This window comes from Mobula birostris, assembly GCF_030028105.1.
Source record: "Mobula birostris isolate sMobBir1 chromosome 1 unlocalized genomic scaffold, sMobBir1.hap1 SUPER_1_unloc_1, whole genome shotgun sequence".
Lineage (NCBI taxonomy): Eukaryota > Metazoa > Chordata > Chondrichthyes > Myliobatiformes > Myliobatidae > Mobula > Mobula birostris.
Genome location: NW_027274035.1, coordinates 293,396 through 313,326, shown reverse-complemented (window position 1 = coordinate 313,326; position 19,931 = coordinate 293,396). Strand labels below are relative to the sequence as shown.

General features: G+C 43.2%; 1 protein-coding gene across 2 annotated transcripts in view; it reads left to right on the top strand.

Moving 5' to 3' along the window:
- The window catches only part of LOC140191983 (uncharacterized), a 194,720-nt gene that overhangs the window by 1,441 nt on the left and 173,348 nt on the right, over positions 1–19,931 (top strand). Inside the window, exons 2-3 of one of the 2 annotated variants that reach the window (XM_072249886.1) lie at positions 10,472–10,646; positions 17,981–18,052. In XM_072249886.1, coding sequence (XP_072105987.1) covers positions 10,472–10,646; positions 17,981–18,052 — 247 coding nt within the window. The remainder of the gene's footprint in view (positions 1–10,471; positions 10,647–17,980; positions 18,053–19,931) is intronic. The other variant, XM_072249887.1, reaches the window with a different exon arrangement.

The window sequence follows — 19,931 nt, the reverse complement described above, 5'->3', positions numbered from 1 at the left end:
GATCTATATCGCGATGTCTTTGCCAGTCTTCGACACTATCTTGGTATCACCTGCAAATTTACCAACCCATCCATCTACATTTTCATCCAGGTCATTTATATACATCACAAGCAGCAGAGGCCCAGCACAGAACCCTGCAGAACATGTCGTGGTTTCTCGTTTCTTACAAACAACAAGGAGACGCAGAAAATCCTTCAAGAAGGTTTAAACTTTAATTTGCAAATCAAGGCTGAGACAATCAGAAAGTTAGTAGCTGACTGCCCATCGAGGCTTGTACACAGCATTTTTTATAGCAATCTCCTATCTTAGCTACATTATCATATCCAGACGGCCTGTGATCACATATCATCAATACATCCGCTCTCGACCTTCCACTATTGTTTTACTCCCCAATTTAATTATGTCCTAGTTTACTTTTTAGACCAGGTGTCCCCTCATCCCTAACCACAGTTATTTCTTAATTGGTCTTGTTTTGACATACTGCCACATATTTCATTACCTTACTCGCCACCGTTATCTTCCTACTTGGTTTCATTCTAGTTCTCTTCATGAATTAATAGTGATTAGGTCAAAAGTCATGGCTACATAGTGAATACTTTCCACTGAGCTAGCAGCAGTTACATAGTGAATATAGAAAATACAATGTCCCTTTGAGTAAATGCTGTTACAATGTGTACATTTGGGTAAATACTGCTGAGTAAATACTGCAATACATATAGAATATAATGCATTCTCCAATAAACACCACTAGTTACAGGACTGCAGTTCGAATAACTCCCTTCAACTACTGTCCTCTGTCTTCTACGCACAAGCCAGTTCTAAATCCAAACAGCCAATTCACTGCAGATCCCATGCATCTTCATCTTCCGAATTAGCTTCCCACGAGGGACTCTCAAGCACCTTACTAAAATCCATGTAGACAACATCCGCTACCCTGCCCTCATCAATCTCTCTTGTTACCTTCTCAAAAAACTCGATTAAGTTGGTAAAGCACAAATTGCTATGCGCAAAGCCTTGTTGTCTCTCCTTAAATTAGACATGGGTTTCCAAATGCCTATATATCCAAACCCAAAGAACTTTCTCCATCAATTTCCCTACAGCTGATGATAGACTCGCTGGTCTGTAGTCCCCAGGATTTTCCCATGTTCCAGTCTTAAAAATAGAGGTACAGCATTTGCCACTCGATAGTCCTCCACGGCCTCACCTGTGGCTAGAGAGGAATGAAGATACTGGTCAAGGGCCCAGCAATTGCATCTCTTGCCTCCTTCAATAACCTGGGGAAAGTCCCATCAGGCCCTGGGGATTTATGCACCTTAATACTCAGGAGGCCCAACACTTCCTTCTCCTTGACCTCTAAGCACTGTAACGTATTTATACGCTCAGTACTGATCTCCTGGTCCACCATATCTTTTTTCTTGGTAAATACTGAAGCAAAGTACTCATTAAGTACATCTCTCACATTCTCTGCATCCAAGCAAATGTTCCGTCCTTTATCCTTGAGTTGTTCCACCCCCTCCCTAGTTATCCTCTTGCTCTTGATGTATGTATAGAATGCCTTGGGATTCACCTTAATCCTACTTGCAAAGGACTTTTCAGACCACCGCGCCCCCCCCCCCCCCCCCCCGCCACCCCCTGGCTTTCCTAATTCCCTTTAGTTCTTTTCTGGCTTACTTACACTCCTCATGTGCTTCATTTGATTCTAACTTCCAACTAACTTTCTTGACTAAATTCATCCTTTCTCTGGACATCCAAGATTCTCTTATCTTTCCATCCCTGTCCTTCCTTCTAACAGGAACTTACCTTTCCTGTACTCTGTGCCATTGATCTTTAAACACCCTCCACATGTCTGATGTGGACTTGCCAGAGAAAAGGTGTTCCCAGTTAATGCTTCTTAGTTCCTGCCTAATGCCCTTGTAATTTTCCCAAATCCAATATAAAACTCTCCCACAAGGACCATACCTATCCTTGTCTGCAGCTATCCTGAAAGATTTGTGGTTGCTGTTCACCCACAGAAAGGTCAGGCTCATTACCTAACACCGGGTTTAGTATGGCCCCTCTTCTTGTTGGACCGTACACATACTGATTTAAGAAACCTTCTTGGATGCATGTAACAAATTCAGTGCCATCTAAACCCCTTACACTAAGAAGGCCCCAGTTTATATTGGGGAAGTTGAAATTCCCCATGACAACAACCCTATTATTTTTACACATTTCCTTAATCTCATTACATATCTGTTCCTCAATATCTCAGTGGCTATTGTGGAGTCAGTAGTACGATCCCATCAGTGTGATTGCACCCTTCCTATCCCTGAGTCCTACCCAAATGGAGTTAGTGTGTGACCCCTCCATTTTGTCTCCTCTAAGTGTAGCTGTGATATTGTCTCTGATTAGTAGTGCAACTCCACTTCCTCTTTTACCTCCTCCTCTATCTTTTCTGAAACTTTGAAAACCTGGTACATTAATCACCCTTTCCTGCCGCGCTCTCAACCAAGTTTCAGTAATGGCTGCAACATCGTAGTTCCACGTATTGATCCATGCTCCAAGTTCATCACCCTTACCCATAATACTCCTAGCATTAAAATATACACAGTTCAAAATATCTGACACATCATGCCTTTTATTTTGATTTTGCCTTTCAGTACTTTTCTTGACATCTACCTTCTGGTCCAATTCTTCCCCTACTGACCTGGGGCTCCGGTTCCCAGCCCTCAGCAAAACTTGTTGAAACTTTCCTGAGTAGCATCAGCAAACCTGCTGGCCAGGATATTGGTTCCCCTTCTGTTCGGGTGCAACTCATCCATAGAAACCATAGAAAAACTACAGCACAGAACCATTTTCTGCCTAGTCCCACTGACCTGCACACGGACCATATCCCTCCATACACCTCCCATCCATGTATCTGTCCAATTTATTCTTAAATGTTAAAAAAGAACCCGCATTTACCACCTCGTCTGGCAGCTCATTCCATACTCCCACCACTCTCTGTGTGAAGAAGCCCCCGCCAATGTTCCCTTTAAACTCCCCCCCCCCCACAACCCATGTCCTCTGGTGTTTTTTCTCCCCTTGCCTCAGTGGAAAAAGCCTGCTTGCATTCACTCTATCTATACCCATCATAATTTTATATACCTCTATCAAATCTCCCCACATTCTTCTACGCTCCAGGGAATAAAGTCCTAACCTAGTCAACCTTTCTCTGTAACTGAGTTTCTCAAGTCCTGGCAACATCGTTGTAAACCTTATCTGCACTCTTTCAACCTTATTTGTATCCTTAATGTAATTTGGTGACCAAAACTGAACACAATACTCCAGATTTGGCCTCACCAATGCCTTATACAACGTCATCATAACATTCCAGCTCTAACTCAATACTTTGATTAATAAAGGCCAATGTACCAAAAGCTCTCTTTATGACCCTATCTACCTGTGACGCCACTTTTAGGGAATTTTGTATCTGTATTCCCAGATCCCTCTGTTCTACTGCACTCCTCAGTGCCTTACCATTAACCCTGTATGTTCTACCTTGGTTTGTCCTTCCAACGTGCAATACCTCACACTTGTCTTTATTAAACTCCATCTGCCATTTTTCAGCCCATTTTTCCAGCTGGTCCAAGTCCCTCTGCAGTCTCTGAAAACCTTCCTCACTGTCCACTACACCTCCAATCTTTGTATCATCAGCAAATTTGCTGATCCAATTTACCACATTATCATCCAGATCATTGATATAGATGACAAATAACAATGGACCTTTTCTTGTACAGTTCACCCCTTCCCAAGAAAAAGTTCCAGTGATCCAAGAACTTGAAACCCTGTCCCCCTGCACCATCTCTGCAACCACTCATTCATCCGTGCTGTCACCCCATTCCTACCTGCAATACCCATCGTGCAAGGAAAAATCTGCAGATGACAACCTTGGAGGTTCTTTTTAGCTTCCTTCCAACTCTATATACTCACTATGTAGGACCTCTTCCCTTTTCCTGTCTATGTCATTGGTGCCAATATGCACCACAACTTCTGGCTGTTCCCTTTCTCCTTGAGGTATCATGCAGCGGCTGTGATAAATCATGGACCCTAGCACCCGGGAGGGAATGCACCATCCTGATGTCTGTTTAGCAGCCATAGAATTCTGTCCCCCTAACTCTAGAGCTCTCTGTAACTACCACACTGCCTGACTTTACCCTTCCCTGTCGAGGCTGAAAGCTGGCCACACACATCAAAGTTGCTGGTGAACGCAGCAGGCCAGGCAGCATCTCTAGGAAGAGGTGCAGTCGACGTTTCAGGCTGAGACCCTTCGTCAGGACTAAGGGATTTGAGAGGGGGAGGGGGAGATCCAAAATGATAGGAGAAGACAGGAGGGGGAGGGATGGAGCCAAGAGCTGGACAGGTGATAGGCAAAAGGGGATACGAGAGGATCATGGGACAGGAGGTCCGGGAAGAAAGACAAGTGGGGGGGGGGGACCCAGAGGATGGGCAAGAGATATATTCAGAGGGACAGAGGGAGAAAATGGAGAGTGAGAGAAAGAATGTGTGCATAAAAATAAGTAACAGATGGGGTATGAGGGGGAGGTGGGGCCTTAGCGGAAGTTAGAGAAGTCGATGTTCATGCCATCAGGTTGGAGGCTACTCAGACGGAATATAAGGTGTTGTTCCTCCAACCTGAGTGTGGCTTCATCTTTACAGTAGAGGAGGCCGTGGATAGACATGTCAGAATGGGAATGGGATGTGGAATTAAAATGTGTGGCCACTGGGAGATCCTGCTTTCTCTGGCGGACAGAGCGTAGATGTTCAGCAAAGCGGTCTCCCAGTCTGCGTCGGGTCTCGCCAATATATACAAGGCCACATCGGGAGCACCGGACGCAGTATATCACCCCAGCCGACTCACAGGTGAAGTGTTGCCTCACCTGGAAGGACTGTTTGGGGCCCTGAATGGTGGTAAGGGAGGAAGTGTAAGGGCATGTGTAGCACTTGTTCCGCTTACACGGATAAGTGCCAGGAGAGAGATCAGTGGGGAGGGATGGGGGGGACGAATGGACAAGGGAGTCGCGTAGGGAGCGATCCCCGCGGAATGCAGAGAGGGGGGGGAGGGAAAGATGTGCTTAGTGGTGGGATCCCGTTGGAGGTGGCGGAAGTTACGGAGAATAATATGTTGGACCCGGAGGCTGGTGGGGTGGTAGGTGAGGACCAGGAGAATCCTATTCCTGGTGGGGTGGCGGGAGGATGGAGTGAGAGCAGATGTGCGTGAAATGGGGGAGATGCGGTTAAGAGCAGAGTTGATAGTGGAGGAAGGGAAGCCCCTTTCTTTAAAAAAGGAAGACATCTCCCTTGTACTAGAATGAAAAGCCTCATCCTGAGAGCAGATGCGGCGGAGACGGAGGAATTGCGAGAAGGGGATGGCGTTTTTGCAAGAGACAGGGTGAGAAGAGGAATAGTCCAGATAGCTGTGAGAGTCAGTAGGCTTATAGTAGACATCAGTGGATAAGCTGTCTCCAGAGACAGAGACAGAAAGATCTAGAAAGGGGAGGGAGGTGTCGGAAATGGACCAGGTAAACTTGAGGGCAGGGTGAAAGTTGGAGGCAAAGTTAATAAAGTCAACGAGTTCTGCATGCGTGCAGGAAGCAGCGCCAATGCAGTTGTCGATGTAGTCAAGGAAAAGTGGGGGATAGATACCAGAATAGGCACGGAACATAGATTGTTCCACAAACCCAACAAAAAGGCAGGCATAGCTAGGACCCATACGGGTGCCCATAGCTACACCTTTAGTTTGGAGGAAGTGGGAGGAGCCAAAGGAGAAATTATTAAGAGTAAGGACTAATTCCACTAGATGGAGCAGAGTCGGCTGGGGTGATATACTGTGTCCGGTGCTCCCGATGTGGCCTTGTATATATTGGCGAGACTCGACGCAGACTGGGAGACCGCTTTGCTGAACACCTACGCTCTGTCCGCCAGAGAAAGCAGGATCTCCCAGTGGCCACACATTCCACATCCCATTCCCATTCTGACATGTCTATCCACGGCATCATCTACTGTAAAGATGAAGCCACACTCAGGTTGGAGGAACAACACCTTATATTCTGTCTGGGTAGCCTCCAACCTGATGGCATGAACATCGACTTCTCTAACTTCCGCTAATGCCCCACCTCCCCCTCGTACCCCATCTGTTACTTATTTTTATACACACATTCTTTCTCTCACTCTCCTTTTTCTCCCTCTGTCCCTCTGAATATACCCCTTGCCCATCTTCTGGGTCCCACCCCCCCACCCCTCCTTGTCTTTCTTCCCGGACCTCCTGTCCCATGATCCTCTCGTATCCCTTTTGCCAATCACCTGTCCAGCTCTTGGCTCCATCCCTCCCCCTCCTGTCTTCTCCTATCACTTTGGATCTCCCCCTCACCCTCCAGTTTTCAAATCCCTTACTCACTCTTCCTTCAGTTTGTCCTGACGAAGGGTCTCGGCCTGAAACGTTGACTGTACCTCTTCCTAGAGATGCTGCCTGGCCTGCTGCATTCACCAGCAACTTTTATGTGTGTAGCATACAATGTGCATGAATTCCTCCATCAATAGCTATTAGGAACTACAGTTTTATAGTACAGTGGTAGTACTGTTAGTGTTCTAGTTTGTTCTGTATTTCATTTAAATACATGATTTATTACTCAGTTAAATAGTAGATTGTCTCTTACACTTTTTAACTATTTCACCAACAACTTTGATGTGTGTTGCTTGAATTTCCAGCATCTGCAGAATTCCTGTTGTTCACAGTGTTAACAGCCTGATGGCTGCTGCAGTGATCTGATGGGTCATTTCCCCCCACCCCCCAACAACAGTATTCAAAGGGATATATTTATTGCTGAGGGGAATAGTCACAGGGGAAACCCTGCACTGATGACTTAATCCTCTTACCTTTCCTGGTAGTTACCCATTTGCTGTCCAAAGCCAGTACTCTGGATGTGACCACCTCTTCAAAAGTCTCATCTATAATAGCTTCAGCCTCCTGAATTATCCTGAGTACATCCAACTCTAGCTCTTAACTCCTTGACCCAGTCAGTCAGGCATTGAAGTTGGGTGCACTTCCCGCAGATGTAGACACCAGGGAGACAGTCAGGTGTCCCGAATTCCCACATCTGTAGGATGTGGGATTTCAGCTGGTTTGGTTGGAATGTTCAGACTTCTAGGCAAACTGTATGCTTTTTGACCTATTGTCGTCAGTAACTCTAGCACTCACTTTTCATTAGTTATATAATTTGCTTCAAAATACTGCTCAGTTCATTCAGTATGCATCATCCTGTTATCTGTTGTGCAATCGAATGTGTCTGTCTTTCCAACGTAGCCAGTCATTTCTGCTTTTTTAAAATTTATTATTGTTATCATCCAGTACTAACTGCCTTTTTTCAAAACTCGAAGTCTCTCTCCCCTTCTGAAGAAATGTGCTGTTCTTTTTTTTAAACTCAAATGTCTCTCTTGCCTTGCAAAGAAAAAACATGCTGCACTTCAGCAGATAGATAGTCATCTCGGGTTCATTTTAAAACTTCCTTGTTGCCCTTGTTATGTTCTGTAACTCCAGAAGCTGATTGAAAGAAAGACACGGGAGCCTGAAAAACATGTCTACTTAGTTTTTTCTTTTAGTGTGGCACTCGCATATGATGTGTTGGCGTAATTATGAATGTCGTTCACATACTTCTTACGTATAACCTATAATGAATTGTAAACAAAGAATGATTCATCAAACAATATATTTACAATATTACTCAAAAAGTACTGAGCTAGTAAATGCACTGAGGTGATCCCCTTCACCTGTGCTTTGCCCATATCCCTCTAAATCCTTCCTATCTATGTACCTGACCAAATGTCTTTTCAATGTTGTAATTGTACCTGTCTTTGCCAATTTCATTAGCAGTTCATTTCACATATGTTCATACAATGCATGTTCATACACTGTATGGAAAAAACTTGCTCTTCAATTTCCCTTTAAACCTTCCTTTTCTGACCTTAACCTGTGCCCTTTAGTTTGAAACTTCACTACCTTAGCAAAGACAGTATACTTTCTTCACCCTGACTAAATGTTTTGCCACTTTCAGGGAACTATGTGTTTGCACCCCTTGAGCTATATATTTGTACCCCTCAGTCTCTGTTCTACAACTCTCCCTAGGGGTAATGTTATTTTATAACTGTATAAGGTGGCTATAAAATGTTTCAATAAAACGCTGGAGAGTTCTCCCAGCATTTGTGCCAATATTTCCTTTTCATCCAATGCCATCAACAGCACATTAATGTGTGTTATATTGGTGTTCTTCAGAATATAGAACAATACAGCTCAGCCCATGATATTGTGCCAGCCTTTTAACCTACTCTAACATCAATCTACCCCTTCCCTTCCTTCTATCGTCCATGTGCCTATCTAAGAGTGTCTTAAATATCCCTAATCTAGGTGCTTCTACCACCACTGCTGGCAGTGCCTGGTACACACCCACCACTCTACCGTTCCTGTGGCAGCATCAAATGAGAGGGAGAGGGAGACGAGTCAAATGCAGGCACCCTCCTTTGACAGCAGCGAACGCGTGGGGGGGGGGGGGAGAGAGAGAGAGAGAGAGACCAGTCAAACACAGGCAAACGGCACTAAACACCTGCTCATTAACCCGAGGTTAATGAGTTTTGGTTTGTCATTGAACACTTGAATGGATTTTTACAGAAACACTGTAGAACGTACCCTGACTGGTTGCATCATTGTCTGTTATGGCACTTTGAATCTGTAGGAACGTAAGAACCCGTAGAGAGCAGTGGACTCTGCCCATCACAGCCTCATCCCTCCCCAACATCAGTAATCGAAAGGAGACGCTGCTTGAAGAAACCAGCATCATTCATCAAAGATCCCATGCCATCTTTTCGCAGCTACCGTCGGGTAGGACCCAAAGCCCCACACCAGATTCAGGAACAGTTATGTCCTTTCAACCATTTGCTGGTTTTCATTGCACTAGTGCATTTGACAGTAAGCTGAGCTTCGAATTTTTAATGCAGAATTGATCCTTGAAACACAGTCATCAACTTAGGTTGAGATGGTACACACTTTCCAGTAAACGAAAATGAAACACTGACAAGTGAGGGTGTAATGTAGCTGTAAATGGGCAGTGTCCCTGCCTGATTTTTCTTTCCAAAGTTTCTGTTTCCTCCCCACCCTGCTCCCTAACTCACAAACACACTCTCATTTTGCACTGGCCATTTTTCATCTTTTATTGCTGTGTTTCACATATTTATATGACTGCTTGTTTTATCTATAATAATGCCAGTAACGTTATGCTTTCCTACATAAACATGCACTTCATACTTTATGTTTACCTGTCAATCTTCAGACCTTGTGAGCCCTCACTTGGTGTGTGAGTATTTTTGAGCCCCTTACCTTAAAACGGATGTACTGACATTGGAGAGGGTTCAAAGGAGGTTCGTAAAAATGATTCCAGGATTGAACGGTTTTTCACATGAAGAGTTTTTGATGGCTGTGGGCCTGCATTCACTGGAATTCAGAAGAATGAGGGGTGACCTAATTGAAACCTATCAAATGGTGAAAGGTCTTGATAGAAAGGATGTGGAGAGGATGTTTCCTATGGTAAGAGAGTCTAAGAACAGAGGACACAGCCTCAGAATAGAGGGGTGTCCTTTTAGAATGGAGATGAGGAGGAACTTCTTTCCCAGACAGTGTTGAATCTGTGGAATTCTTTGCCACAAGTATCTGTGGATGACAGTTATTGGTATATTTAAAGCAGAGGTTGATAGGTTCTTGCTTTGTCAGGGCTTGAAGGGATATGGGGATTGGGGTTGAGAGGAATAATTGATGAGCCATGATGAAATGGTGGAGTAGACTTGATGGGCCAATGGCCTAATTCTGCTCCTACATCTTGTTGTCTCAGGGACTTGTGCTAATGTTATTTTGCTAGAATGTAACTATATATGTTGTGTTTTGCAGCTCGGCCTCAGTGGAATGACATTTTGTTTAGCTGTATACATCTGTATGGTTGAATGACAATAAACTTGGATTTATACTACTTAAGTAAAGAAAGTAGTTGTAAACATGAACTATCAGTGTGAAAACAATTCCAATGTTTTCAGCTCCTCAAGCTTATTCTGCTTTCTTTTAGTTCATGGCTGTTCATGATTTCATTATTGTAATAAAAGCTACCAGAACACATCAAGGAGGAATATTGAAAATTGTAGCCAGGGATAATATGGCCAGTAAGTTTGGTTCAATATTTTAATAATGAATCCCTGCAGGAAGATTTCAATTCCTATTCAGCTTGCTTTGTGTAAGTGCTTCACTGACAAGCAGTGGAAGACTGGATAGAGGGGAGATAAAGCAATGTGTTCGTACTCCTAATGCATTTAATTTAATTTTATTACTGCTGGTATGTGCACAATTTGATATGGTAATTTGTCCTGCATCAAATATTGTTTTGCCATCATTTTGTTTACTTGTCTCTTTCTTCTCCAGAAAACCAATACACCACGAGGTTGTTCTACAGAAACCAATGCAGATTCATTTTCATTCTTGAGAATCTGTTCTCGCCTTACCTCAGTTTTAAAGTACCTTCTTCTAATTGTCGTGATTCCACCATTCCTAAATTATGCATCTCTCCAGAGAGAAGGAACATTGCTTCAGCCTCAAGGTGAGATATTTTAGATCCATCCACATGTACAAGCTTAGACAGAATGAAATGTTTTATTTTGCCTGGATGATCAAAAGAGGATTTACAACAATGAGAGAGAATTTTGTCGGCTGGGCCACAACAGTCTCGTGGTTCAGCAGATCTTGGGAACAGCACAGGAGTAATTCTGGATGTTGTATGAGATATTGAATTAATAACACAGGGAAAAGAAAATATCATACGGTTTTTGCCAGTTATATATTCCTGAAATCTGGACTTATTTTTAATGTAACCCAGTCTTAAAAAAATGTGGTCATACTTCCAAAGTAAACTCTTGGCGAGGGGTTCCCAACCTTTATTATGTCCTCAAAAACAGAGGAGTAGGGTTCTCTATAAGTTTACTAGCCTCCATTTCTGCTGTTTTCCACACACACATTAATTACAAGGGATTTCCCCAATCAAGACAAGCCCCCACACAATTTCGAAAATTGGCTCCAACCAAATTTGTTCCTGTCCCGGACGCAGGCCCCAATTTTGTCACGAACCCCGTGACGGGTTGAAAAGATCCAGAAGAAATGGAACACACCTGGAGTCTGGTTTACTATAAATTAAGATTATATTTATTACTACTACGAATTAATATCATTAAACTGAATAATACAATACAGGTTATCAACTTTTTCTAATATATATATCCATAAATGTGTGTGTGGATACAAAAATAATAGTCCAGGAGGTAGATATCACTTATTACGGTGTCAGGTAAGCTTAAGCAGTTCAGTTCACTTTGTGTTGCGTCGAGTTGAATTGATGGAGAGAGAGAGAGTTAATTGAGTTGATGTTCCAGTTGGCAGCTTTAGTTTTTCTTGCTCCCGGAGTCTTCAGAGTCACCTCGTGTGACCCCCACACAGACACAGATGGACAGAGCCCCTTCTAGGGAATGGTCCACGGCACGGGTTCACCAACAGCAGACCACCACAGGCAAGCTCGTATCTGCACTGGTAATCACGGGTGGAAATTAATCGGTCTGTTGCCTCCACCCTCGTGGTGGTCTTAAACTCCACCAGTGGATTCTCGGGTAGCTTCCGCAGTTCTCTCGTGTCGTGTCTCCTCTGCCGTTATCAGACCGAAGGATCCACTTTTTATAATCCATCCAAAATTCCAGCATCCGTTAGCTCAACCGCTCTGAGCTGTTACCATGGTGACTTCCCAGCTCGTGCCTCAGCTCGCACCGTACCCTCTCTCTCTTTTAATTGCCTCCTTGTTCATCAGACTGCAGAACTTTCTAGCAGTTTCTCACCTGCGTGACAGCTGATTTTCATCTTAAATATTCTCTTGCATTTCTTATACTCCTCAAATACATCAAAGTTACTTGCTGCCTACACCTGCTATGCACCTCCTTCTTAACCAGGGCTTTGATATTCCTCAAAAACCAAGGTTTCCTAAACCTGATAGGCTTATCTTTTATTTTTAACAGGAATGTACAGACTCTGTACTCTCAATATTTCATTTTGAAGGTGTCCCGTTTACTGAGCATTGCTTTGCCAGAAAACAACCTATTCCAATCTACACATCCTTTGTGATGTTATCATAATCAGCCTCTCTCCAATTTTGAATCTTAACCCAAAGCCAGTGCTATCATTCAAATTTATTGTCATCTGACTGTACATTCTTACCTACAACCAAATGAATCAGCATCCCTTCAGACCATGGTGCACCCACTCAACACATAAAACAATATATTACCACAAATAAGTTAATAAAATATTATTCAAAGTGCATGTAGTGTGCAGCACAGGTAGACCGTACTGCTTGCTGTCCTAATGCAGAAATCTCAGTGGTGGCAGGATATTCATCAGTCTCACAGCCTGAGAGAAGAAGCTGTTACCTAGTCGGACAGTCCTAGTTCTGGTGCTCTGGTACCTCCTTCCTGCTGGGAGTGGGTCAGAGAGATTGTGGGATAGGTGATAGGGATCCTCCACAAAGCTTTGGGCCCTTTGTGTACAACTCTCCCAGTAAATGTCACATTAGTGGGGGGGGGGGGGGGGAAGGACACCACTATAATCCTCTGTGGTTTTTACTGTCCTCTGTAGGGACTTGTGTTCCAACACCTTGCAGCTTCCGTAAAACAAAATGATTCAACAAGACAGGTCACTCTCAATGCTGCCCCTGTAGAAAGATGATTGCATGGGGGGGTGGGGAGCATTGCATGCCTTAATCTCCTCAGATAGTGTCGACGCTGCTGTGCCTTGTTGACTAATGAGGAGGTGTTATGGGTCCAGGTTAGATTGCCATTATATGCACACCGAGGAACTCTGTGCTCTTCACTCTCTCCACGGCAGAGCCATTGAAGTGCAATGGAGAGTGGCCGACTTGTGCCTTCCTGAAGTCCACAATCATCTCTTCTCTCTTGTCCAGGAAGAAACTTAGGTTGTTGTTCTCAACATTTGACAAGCCTCTCGACGTCCTCTCTGTATATACTTAAGCCATTTAAAATGGAAAATACATGTATAAATCTGTTACACAAGCAGCACAACATGGTATGTTCTTAGAGTGTTGTTGCACAGATGCACAGTCAGTTTTTACAGTAAATGGGGAAATTTGAATTTATAAGTAGAAATTATGGACACAGTTAACTGAGAGGATGCATCAATAGTTTTGTAAGCATTTAAGTCACAGTTTTAAAATATGTGCACGTTTTGAAAAGAATTACCATATTCCTTGTTCAGCAAGTCTGGGCCTCATCAGATGCACATTGGGTCTGAAAATGCATCAATTCAAGCAAACCTTTAATTTATGCTACCCATTATAAAGCTCACTAGGGAAAGAAAGAATGGTTTGCTTTTTTCATCTTTGTGCAATGAGAGGTGCTCACTTCATGAAGTAATTCCAGCTTTGGTTAATGGCTTCACAACACCCTGTCCTGCAGCTCATCAGCAAGTCTACAGAGATGATATGTTGTCTTAGTAAGTAGAATGAATTCAGGCGCAGAGGTGATGAGAATGGGGGATTGTCAGATCCCTGTAAACAGTGAATTAAGTACTGACTATGTCTGTGACTGCAGTGTGTTTGAATAATGTCTCACAGCTGCCTTCTTTGGAACAAGATAAGGGTTAAAGTTCGCTCAGATCCACATAAGACATCTCTGGGCTTTTCACACCTTTTGATTTTGACAAAAAGCAGTACCTGATGGAAATTAGACAGAACATTCCTTTTTATTTAAAGCATAAATTTGACGGATGTTCTTATCTTTGTAATGAAGTTGTGGCTCCAGCAAACCAGGTGTTACATTCCTTTCTTTAATTAAGGTGGCTGGAGTGTCTAACAAATTGACTGTACTTTTGTATCAATAGTCCATTGATTTGGCTGGAATACTTATCACATTGATTGTTCTTTTGTATCGGTGGCCTTATAACTTCTGACAATTCTAACATCGGGCAGTGAACTTGTAGAACCGCCGGAGAGATGAGAAAGGTTCTCTCCCTGATGTCGTTTCCAAGTTCACTCGCTGGCTGAGCTCAAAGAAATAAACGGGTGAAAAGGTAAGTAACGATCTTTTTGTGCTGTCATTATTTGATCCAGCAAAGTTACGTTTACAGTGAGGAATAAAGACAGACGCTTTACAAATAAAGCAAGTCATTAGATTGTGACTTCACATTGCACCCTACTGGAAAAACAAGTTGATGTGGCTGGTGGTGGTATGCAAATCGTGAAGATGAGGGGAATGTACTGATGGAAAGTGAAATGTGGCAAAGGCCTTGTCTTCTCCCAGGTATGTAGCCTGAATTAGATACTGGACGGCATCTGAAAGAAAAGTCCATGCACCAGTGTGAAATTGTTGGCCCTTGTCTTCTGACTGTTGCTCTGACTCTCACGCTAAAGGTTATCAGAATCAGAATCAGGTTTATTATCACTGGCATGTGATGTGAAATTTGTCAACTTAGCAGCAGTAGCTCAATGCAATACATAATCTAGCAGAGAAAGAAAAAGTATAATAATAAATAAAAATAAAACATAATAGTAAACCAATTATGTACTGTATATTGAGTAGATTATTAAAACATGTGCAAAATACTGTATAGTAAAATAAGTGAGGTAGTGTCCAAAGTCATGGCAGAGGGGAAGAAGCTGTTCCTGAATCGCTGAGTGTGTGCCTTCAGGCTTCTTTTATCTCCTACCTGATGGTAACAGTGAGAAAAGGGCATGCCCTGAGTGCTGGAGGTCCTTAATAATGGATGCTGCTTTATTTGTCATTTGTACATTTATACATCAATACATACAGTGCAATGGGCTGTTTTGCATCAATGACCAGCACAGTCTGAGGATGTCTGGGGCATCCCACAAATGTGAGCATGCTTCTGGTGCCAATAGCTTCCTAATCCTAACCCTAACCTATATGTACTTGGAATGTGTGAGAAAACCGGTGCACCTGGAGGAAATCCAGATGGTCACAGAGAGAACGTACAAACTCCTTATAGACAGCAGCTAGGATTGAACCCCGATCACTGGTGCTGGAACTGTGCCACCCCAAGTTTCACTAGTGGAAACTCGTGCTTCCATGAGTAAAGACATCTCAATGTGTCTGTCAAGTTCCCTTTGGATCCTGGTTAATCTGGTGAATTGTGGCATAAGACCACCTCCAATGTCACTGTTCTTCCATAGGGAAGGGAACCAAAACTGCACAAGTGCTCTGATTGATCCTACTTCCCTGCTTTATATCTTGCTTTTTGTTTTCAAAACAGCTGTTAATGTTCTTCAAGAAAAAAATCTTCCATCTTTACCTGGTCTGTCTTATATGTGACTTCAAACACATTAATGTGGTTGGTTTGTAACTGCATCCTCTGTTCCAGGGCAATCAGGGATAGCATAGTTAGTGATATCCACGATACATAAATAAAAATAAATGATTCTCTGTGATATTATAACAAAAAGAAAGATTTGCATTTATATAATGCCTTCCAAAGCACTTTGTAGAAAAATTGTAATGTAGTCAATTTATGTACGTGATCTCTGAGCTATTGACTAGATAATCTGCTTTTTGTTGTGATAGTGATTGAATTTTGAACATTGGCTGCTCTGGGCTCCGTAACGTTTACTCAGCTCTGTGCTGAACTGAGGCTGAGGCTGTGGCCTGCCCAGGCTGCTCTGGGCTTTGTGTCTGTGGGCTTTGTGCTGAACTGAGGCTGAGGCTGTGGCCTGCTCAGGCTGCCCCAGTCTTTGTGTCTGTGGGCTCTGTGCTGAACTGAGGCTGAGGCTGAGGCTGTGGCCTGCTCAGGCTGCCCCAGGCTTTGTGTCTGTGGGCTCTGTACTGAACTGAAGCTGAGGCTGTGGCCTGCTCAGGCTGCCCCAGGCTTTGTGTCTGTGGGCTCTGTGCTGAACTGAGGCTGAGGCTGTGGCCTGCTCAGGCTGCTCCGGGCTTTGCATCTGTGGACTCACTTTTGTATTGAATGCTACTTGCTTGCTTTTATGGTTGCACAATTTGATTTTTTCTCTCTCTGCGCATTGAGTGTTTGACAGTATTTCTTAATGGGTTCTTTGGGGTTTCTTTGTTTTGTGGCTGCCTGTAAGGAGACAAATCTCAAGGTTGTATAAGGTATACATACTTCTATAATAAATGTACTTTGAACTTTGGTGATTATTTGCTCTGTTAAATCTGCATTAATCTGTTTTCACTATCTAATAATATATTTGACAGAGGGATTGCAATAAAGGTTCACAATCTTGGTTCCTGGGATTGTTTGGTGGTGAGACTGATGGTTAGTTTATCCTATAAGAAGAGAATAAGCAGACTGCTTGGCAGGGTGAGTTCAAGGATAATGTTTCCTTTCAACCAGGGGCCACAGTCTCAGTGTAAGGTGTTTGCCATTCAGGAAGGCAATTTCTTCACCCAGAGGACAGTGAATCATTGGGCTTTGGTGGCTCAGTTACTGAGTATATTCAACCAGTATACCCCTGCCTGTAGTGCGTACCATAATTACTTGTGTGATGATGTAATAGTTATTGACTGCTCATTAACCTCTTTCATGTAAAGGAATAAATGAGTGTGGAATGTCATTCCTTCGAAGTTTTTAGATCTTAAAAATCCCATTAAAGTTTGCTGTTAAAAAATTAATCATGGAGTCATACAGTACAGAAATAAGGGCCACTACAAGCTGGAGGAACTCAGCAGGTTGGGCAGCATCCGTGGACCTGTTGAGTTCTTCCAGCTTGTAGTGAGTGTTGCTTTGACCCCAGCATCTGCAGAATATTTTGTGTTTACAGAAATAAGCGTTCAGCTCAACATGTCTGCACTGAGTCTATTTATGTTAATCGTATGCTCACCTCATCTTGTTCTCCTCCAAAAGTCTGCCATTATACACACCTACACGTAGGGGCCATTAACATCGCCAGTTCAACTACCAACTGGGCTTGTGGGAGGAAACTGGAATACCTGCAGGAAACCCACACCATCATTGGGAGAATGTGCAAACTCAGCAGTCAGGATTGAACCCAAATCACTGGAACTTTGAGGCAATAGCTCTACTAGCTGCCCCAGTGTAGATACTTCACTCACCTCAACTCTGAAATCATTTCAACACCTATGGACTAACTTTCAAGGACTCTACAACTCTGGATCTCAGTATCATCTATCTGTCTGTCTATCTATCTCTTTTTTATATGCACAGTGTATTCTGCTGCATATTGGTTGGTTGTCAGTCCTTGTGTGTAGTTTTTCATTGTCTTATTGTATTTCTTGGTTCTACTGTAAATGCCTGCGAGAAAATGAATCTCAAGGTAGTATTTGGTGGCATGTATGTACTTTGATAATAAATTTACTTTGAAATTTTCGAGCATGCCTCTGTTTCCTCCTTCCATATTCTTCCAATTGTATCTCTTTGTTTCTCTTCCTATACCTGACTTGACACATAATTCCCCAAAGGTTAGTAATCCTCCTTTGTAGTCCTTTTTGGTGATAAAGGAAGGACAAGAGATAATGATAGCTTAATGTCGATTGTCTCACTGCCCATTAAGACCCCAGATGTCCTGCTGCACTGTCAGCAGCTTCCACCATTAGCAAACTTGTGCAATTTTTTGAAAAACCAAGAGACATGTGAAAAAGTTGAACAAACAGAACAAGAAGAACAAAAACTAGATGCAGCACAATCTGGGTTGATGCATGAGTGCACTTACAGGGATTGAAATTATGAATTAATTAGATGAGAGCAATTAATTAGTGTTTGAGTCACGTGCAGTTAAGCTGCATGATTCATCACATGCTCTCATTTTAAATACTTCTGCTGCTGCACAATCCTATTGAGTGTGACGTTGTTGAGGAATGTAATCTAATTTTCATCTGTGATATTATGTATTGACAGAAGGTCAGCTGATTGACATTGGACAGGGTCAAAAATTATATTTGTCCTGCACTGGGAAAGGACAACCTGTTGGTAAGTAAAAATTTTGATCTCCTTAAGTATTTTGCTGTAGTGGAATTATGTATTTATTTGCCCTGTTGGAATTTGAGATACCTTTATTTCACATCTGATGTTGCTGTGAGAGGGATTCAAAAGTGGAAGCTTATCTCCCAGTGGCCACACATTTTAATTCCACATCCCATTCCCATTCTGATATGTCTATCCATGGTCTCCTCTACTGTCAAGATGAAGCCACACTCAGGTTGGAGGAACAACACCTCATATTCCGTCTAGGTAGCCTCCAACCTGATGGCATGAACATTGACTTCCCTAACTTCTGTTAATGCCTCTTTCCCCCCCCCCCCGTTCCCCATTCCTTATTTATTTATTATTCCCCCCCTTTTTTCCTCTTTTTTTCTTCCACTGTCCCTCTCACTATAACTCCTTGCCCATCCTCTGGGTTTCCCCCCCTCCCCCTTTCTTTCTCCCTAGGCCTCCCGTCCCACGATCCTCTCCTTTCTCTAGCCTCATATCCCTTTTGCCAATCAACTTTCCAGCTCTTGGCTCCATTCCTCCCCCTCCTGTCTTCTCCTATCATTTCGGATCTCCCCCTCCCCCTCCCACTGTCAAATCTCTTACTATCTATTCTTTCAGTTCGTCCTGACGAAGGGTCTCGGTCCGAAACGTCGACTGCACCTCTTCCTATAGATGCTGCCTGGCCTGCTGCGTTCACCAGCACTTTTTGTGTGTGTTGCTTATCTCAAGTTTGTGGCTGCATTTGTCAAAAATGATAATGGATCCCAGTGACTGACAATGGAGGGGCGAGATGGCCTGGGGCCACAGGTCAAGAGGTTATTGCTTGGGATTGAGTGAGGGTTGAAGAGAGTCCAACAAAAAAATGAATAAGCTGTGATTTTGGGTGGCAATCAGCAGCAGTGGTACATGGAGACTGAGGCCACCAATTGGAGTTTATGGGTTGGATGCTTAAGTCACTTAGAAGATTGGAGGATGGGGATTGTTTGCGGGTTAGTTTCAGGTCGCTGTGGGCCTGGAGCTTTTTCTAAGAGTTGCTGTCTGAACCCTGGGTATCTGGGGGAGGTAGGGTGCAGAAATTGGGACCTAAACCATGTAGAATCATGGGAAAATATGTAACAGAGAATATAGAACATAGAACAGTACAGCCCAGGGCAGGCGCTTTGACCCACATATATTACCAAACCAATTAAATTAGTAAATTACTCAACTCATCCCCTCTGCTTACACAATGTTGATTTGTTCATTTACACGTATATTCATAGCCTTCCATTTTCCTCACATCCATGTGCCTATCTAAAAGTCTGTTAAGAGTCTATAAACCCTCTACCACCACTCTAGGCAGCACAGTTCTGGCACCCACCACTCTCTGTATGAAAAAACATCTTGCCCCTCACACGTCCTTTGAAATTTCCCCTTCTTACCATGCCCTCAGGTATTAGATATTACAGCGCTGGGTAAAAGATAGTCCTGGTCTATGCTATCTATGTCTCTCATAATCTTAAAAACCTCTATAAGATCCCCCCCCCCCCCCCCCCTCAGCCTCCACTGGCCCAGAGGAAAAAAACAAATTTGTCCAACCTCTCATCTTTGCACATGCCCTCCAATCCATGCAGCATCCTGGTAAACCTCTTCTGCAACTTCTCCAAAGCCTCGAGATCCTTCCTATAATGGGGATGACCAGAGCTGTATGCAATACTCCAGATGTAGTTTAACTAGAGTTTTATAAAGCAATGAACTTCCTGCCTTAACCACCTATTTACTCAGTGATTTCAGACTCCTGTAGCTCCTTGGGTCAGAAAAAATCCTTAATCTTCTTTCTAGTTTGCGCGCAAATTGTTTTAAAGCTATTTCTCAAGGGTGGTAATCTCAGGATTGC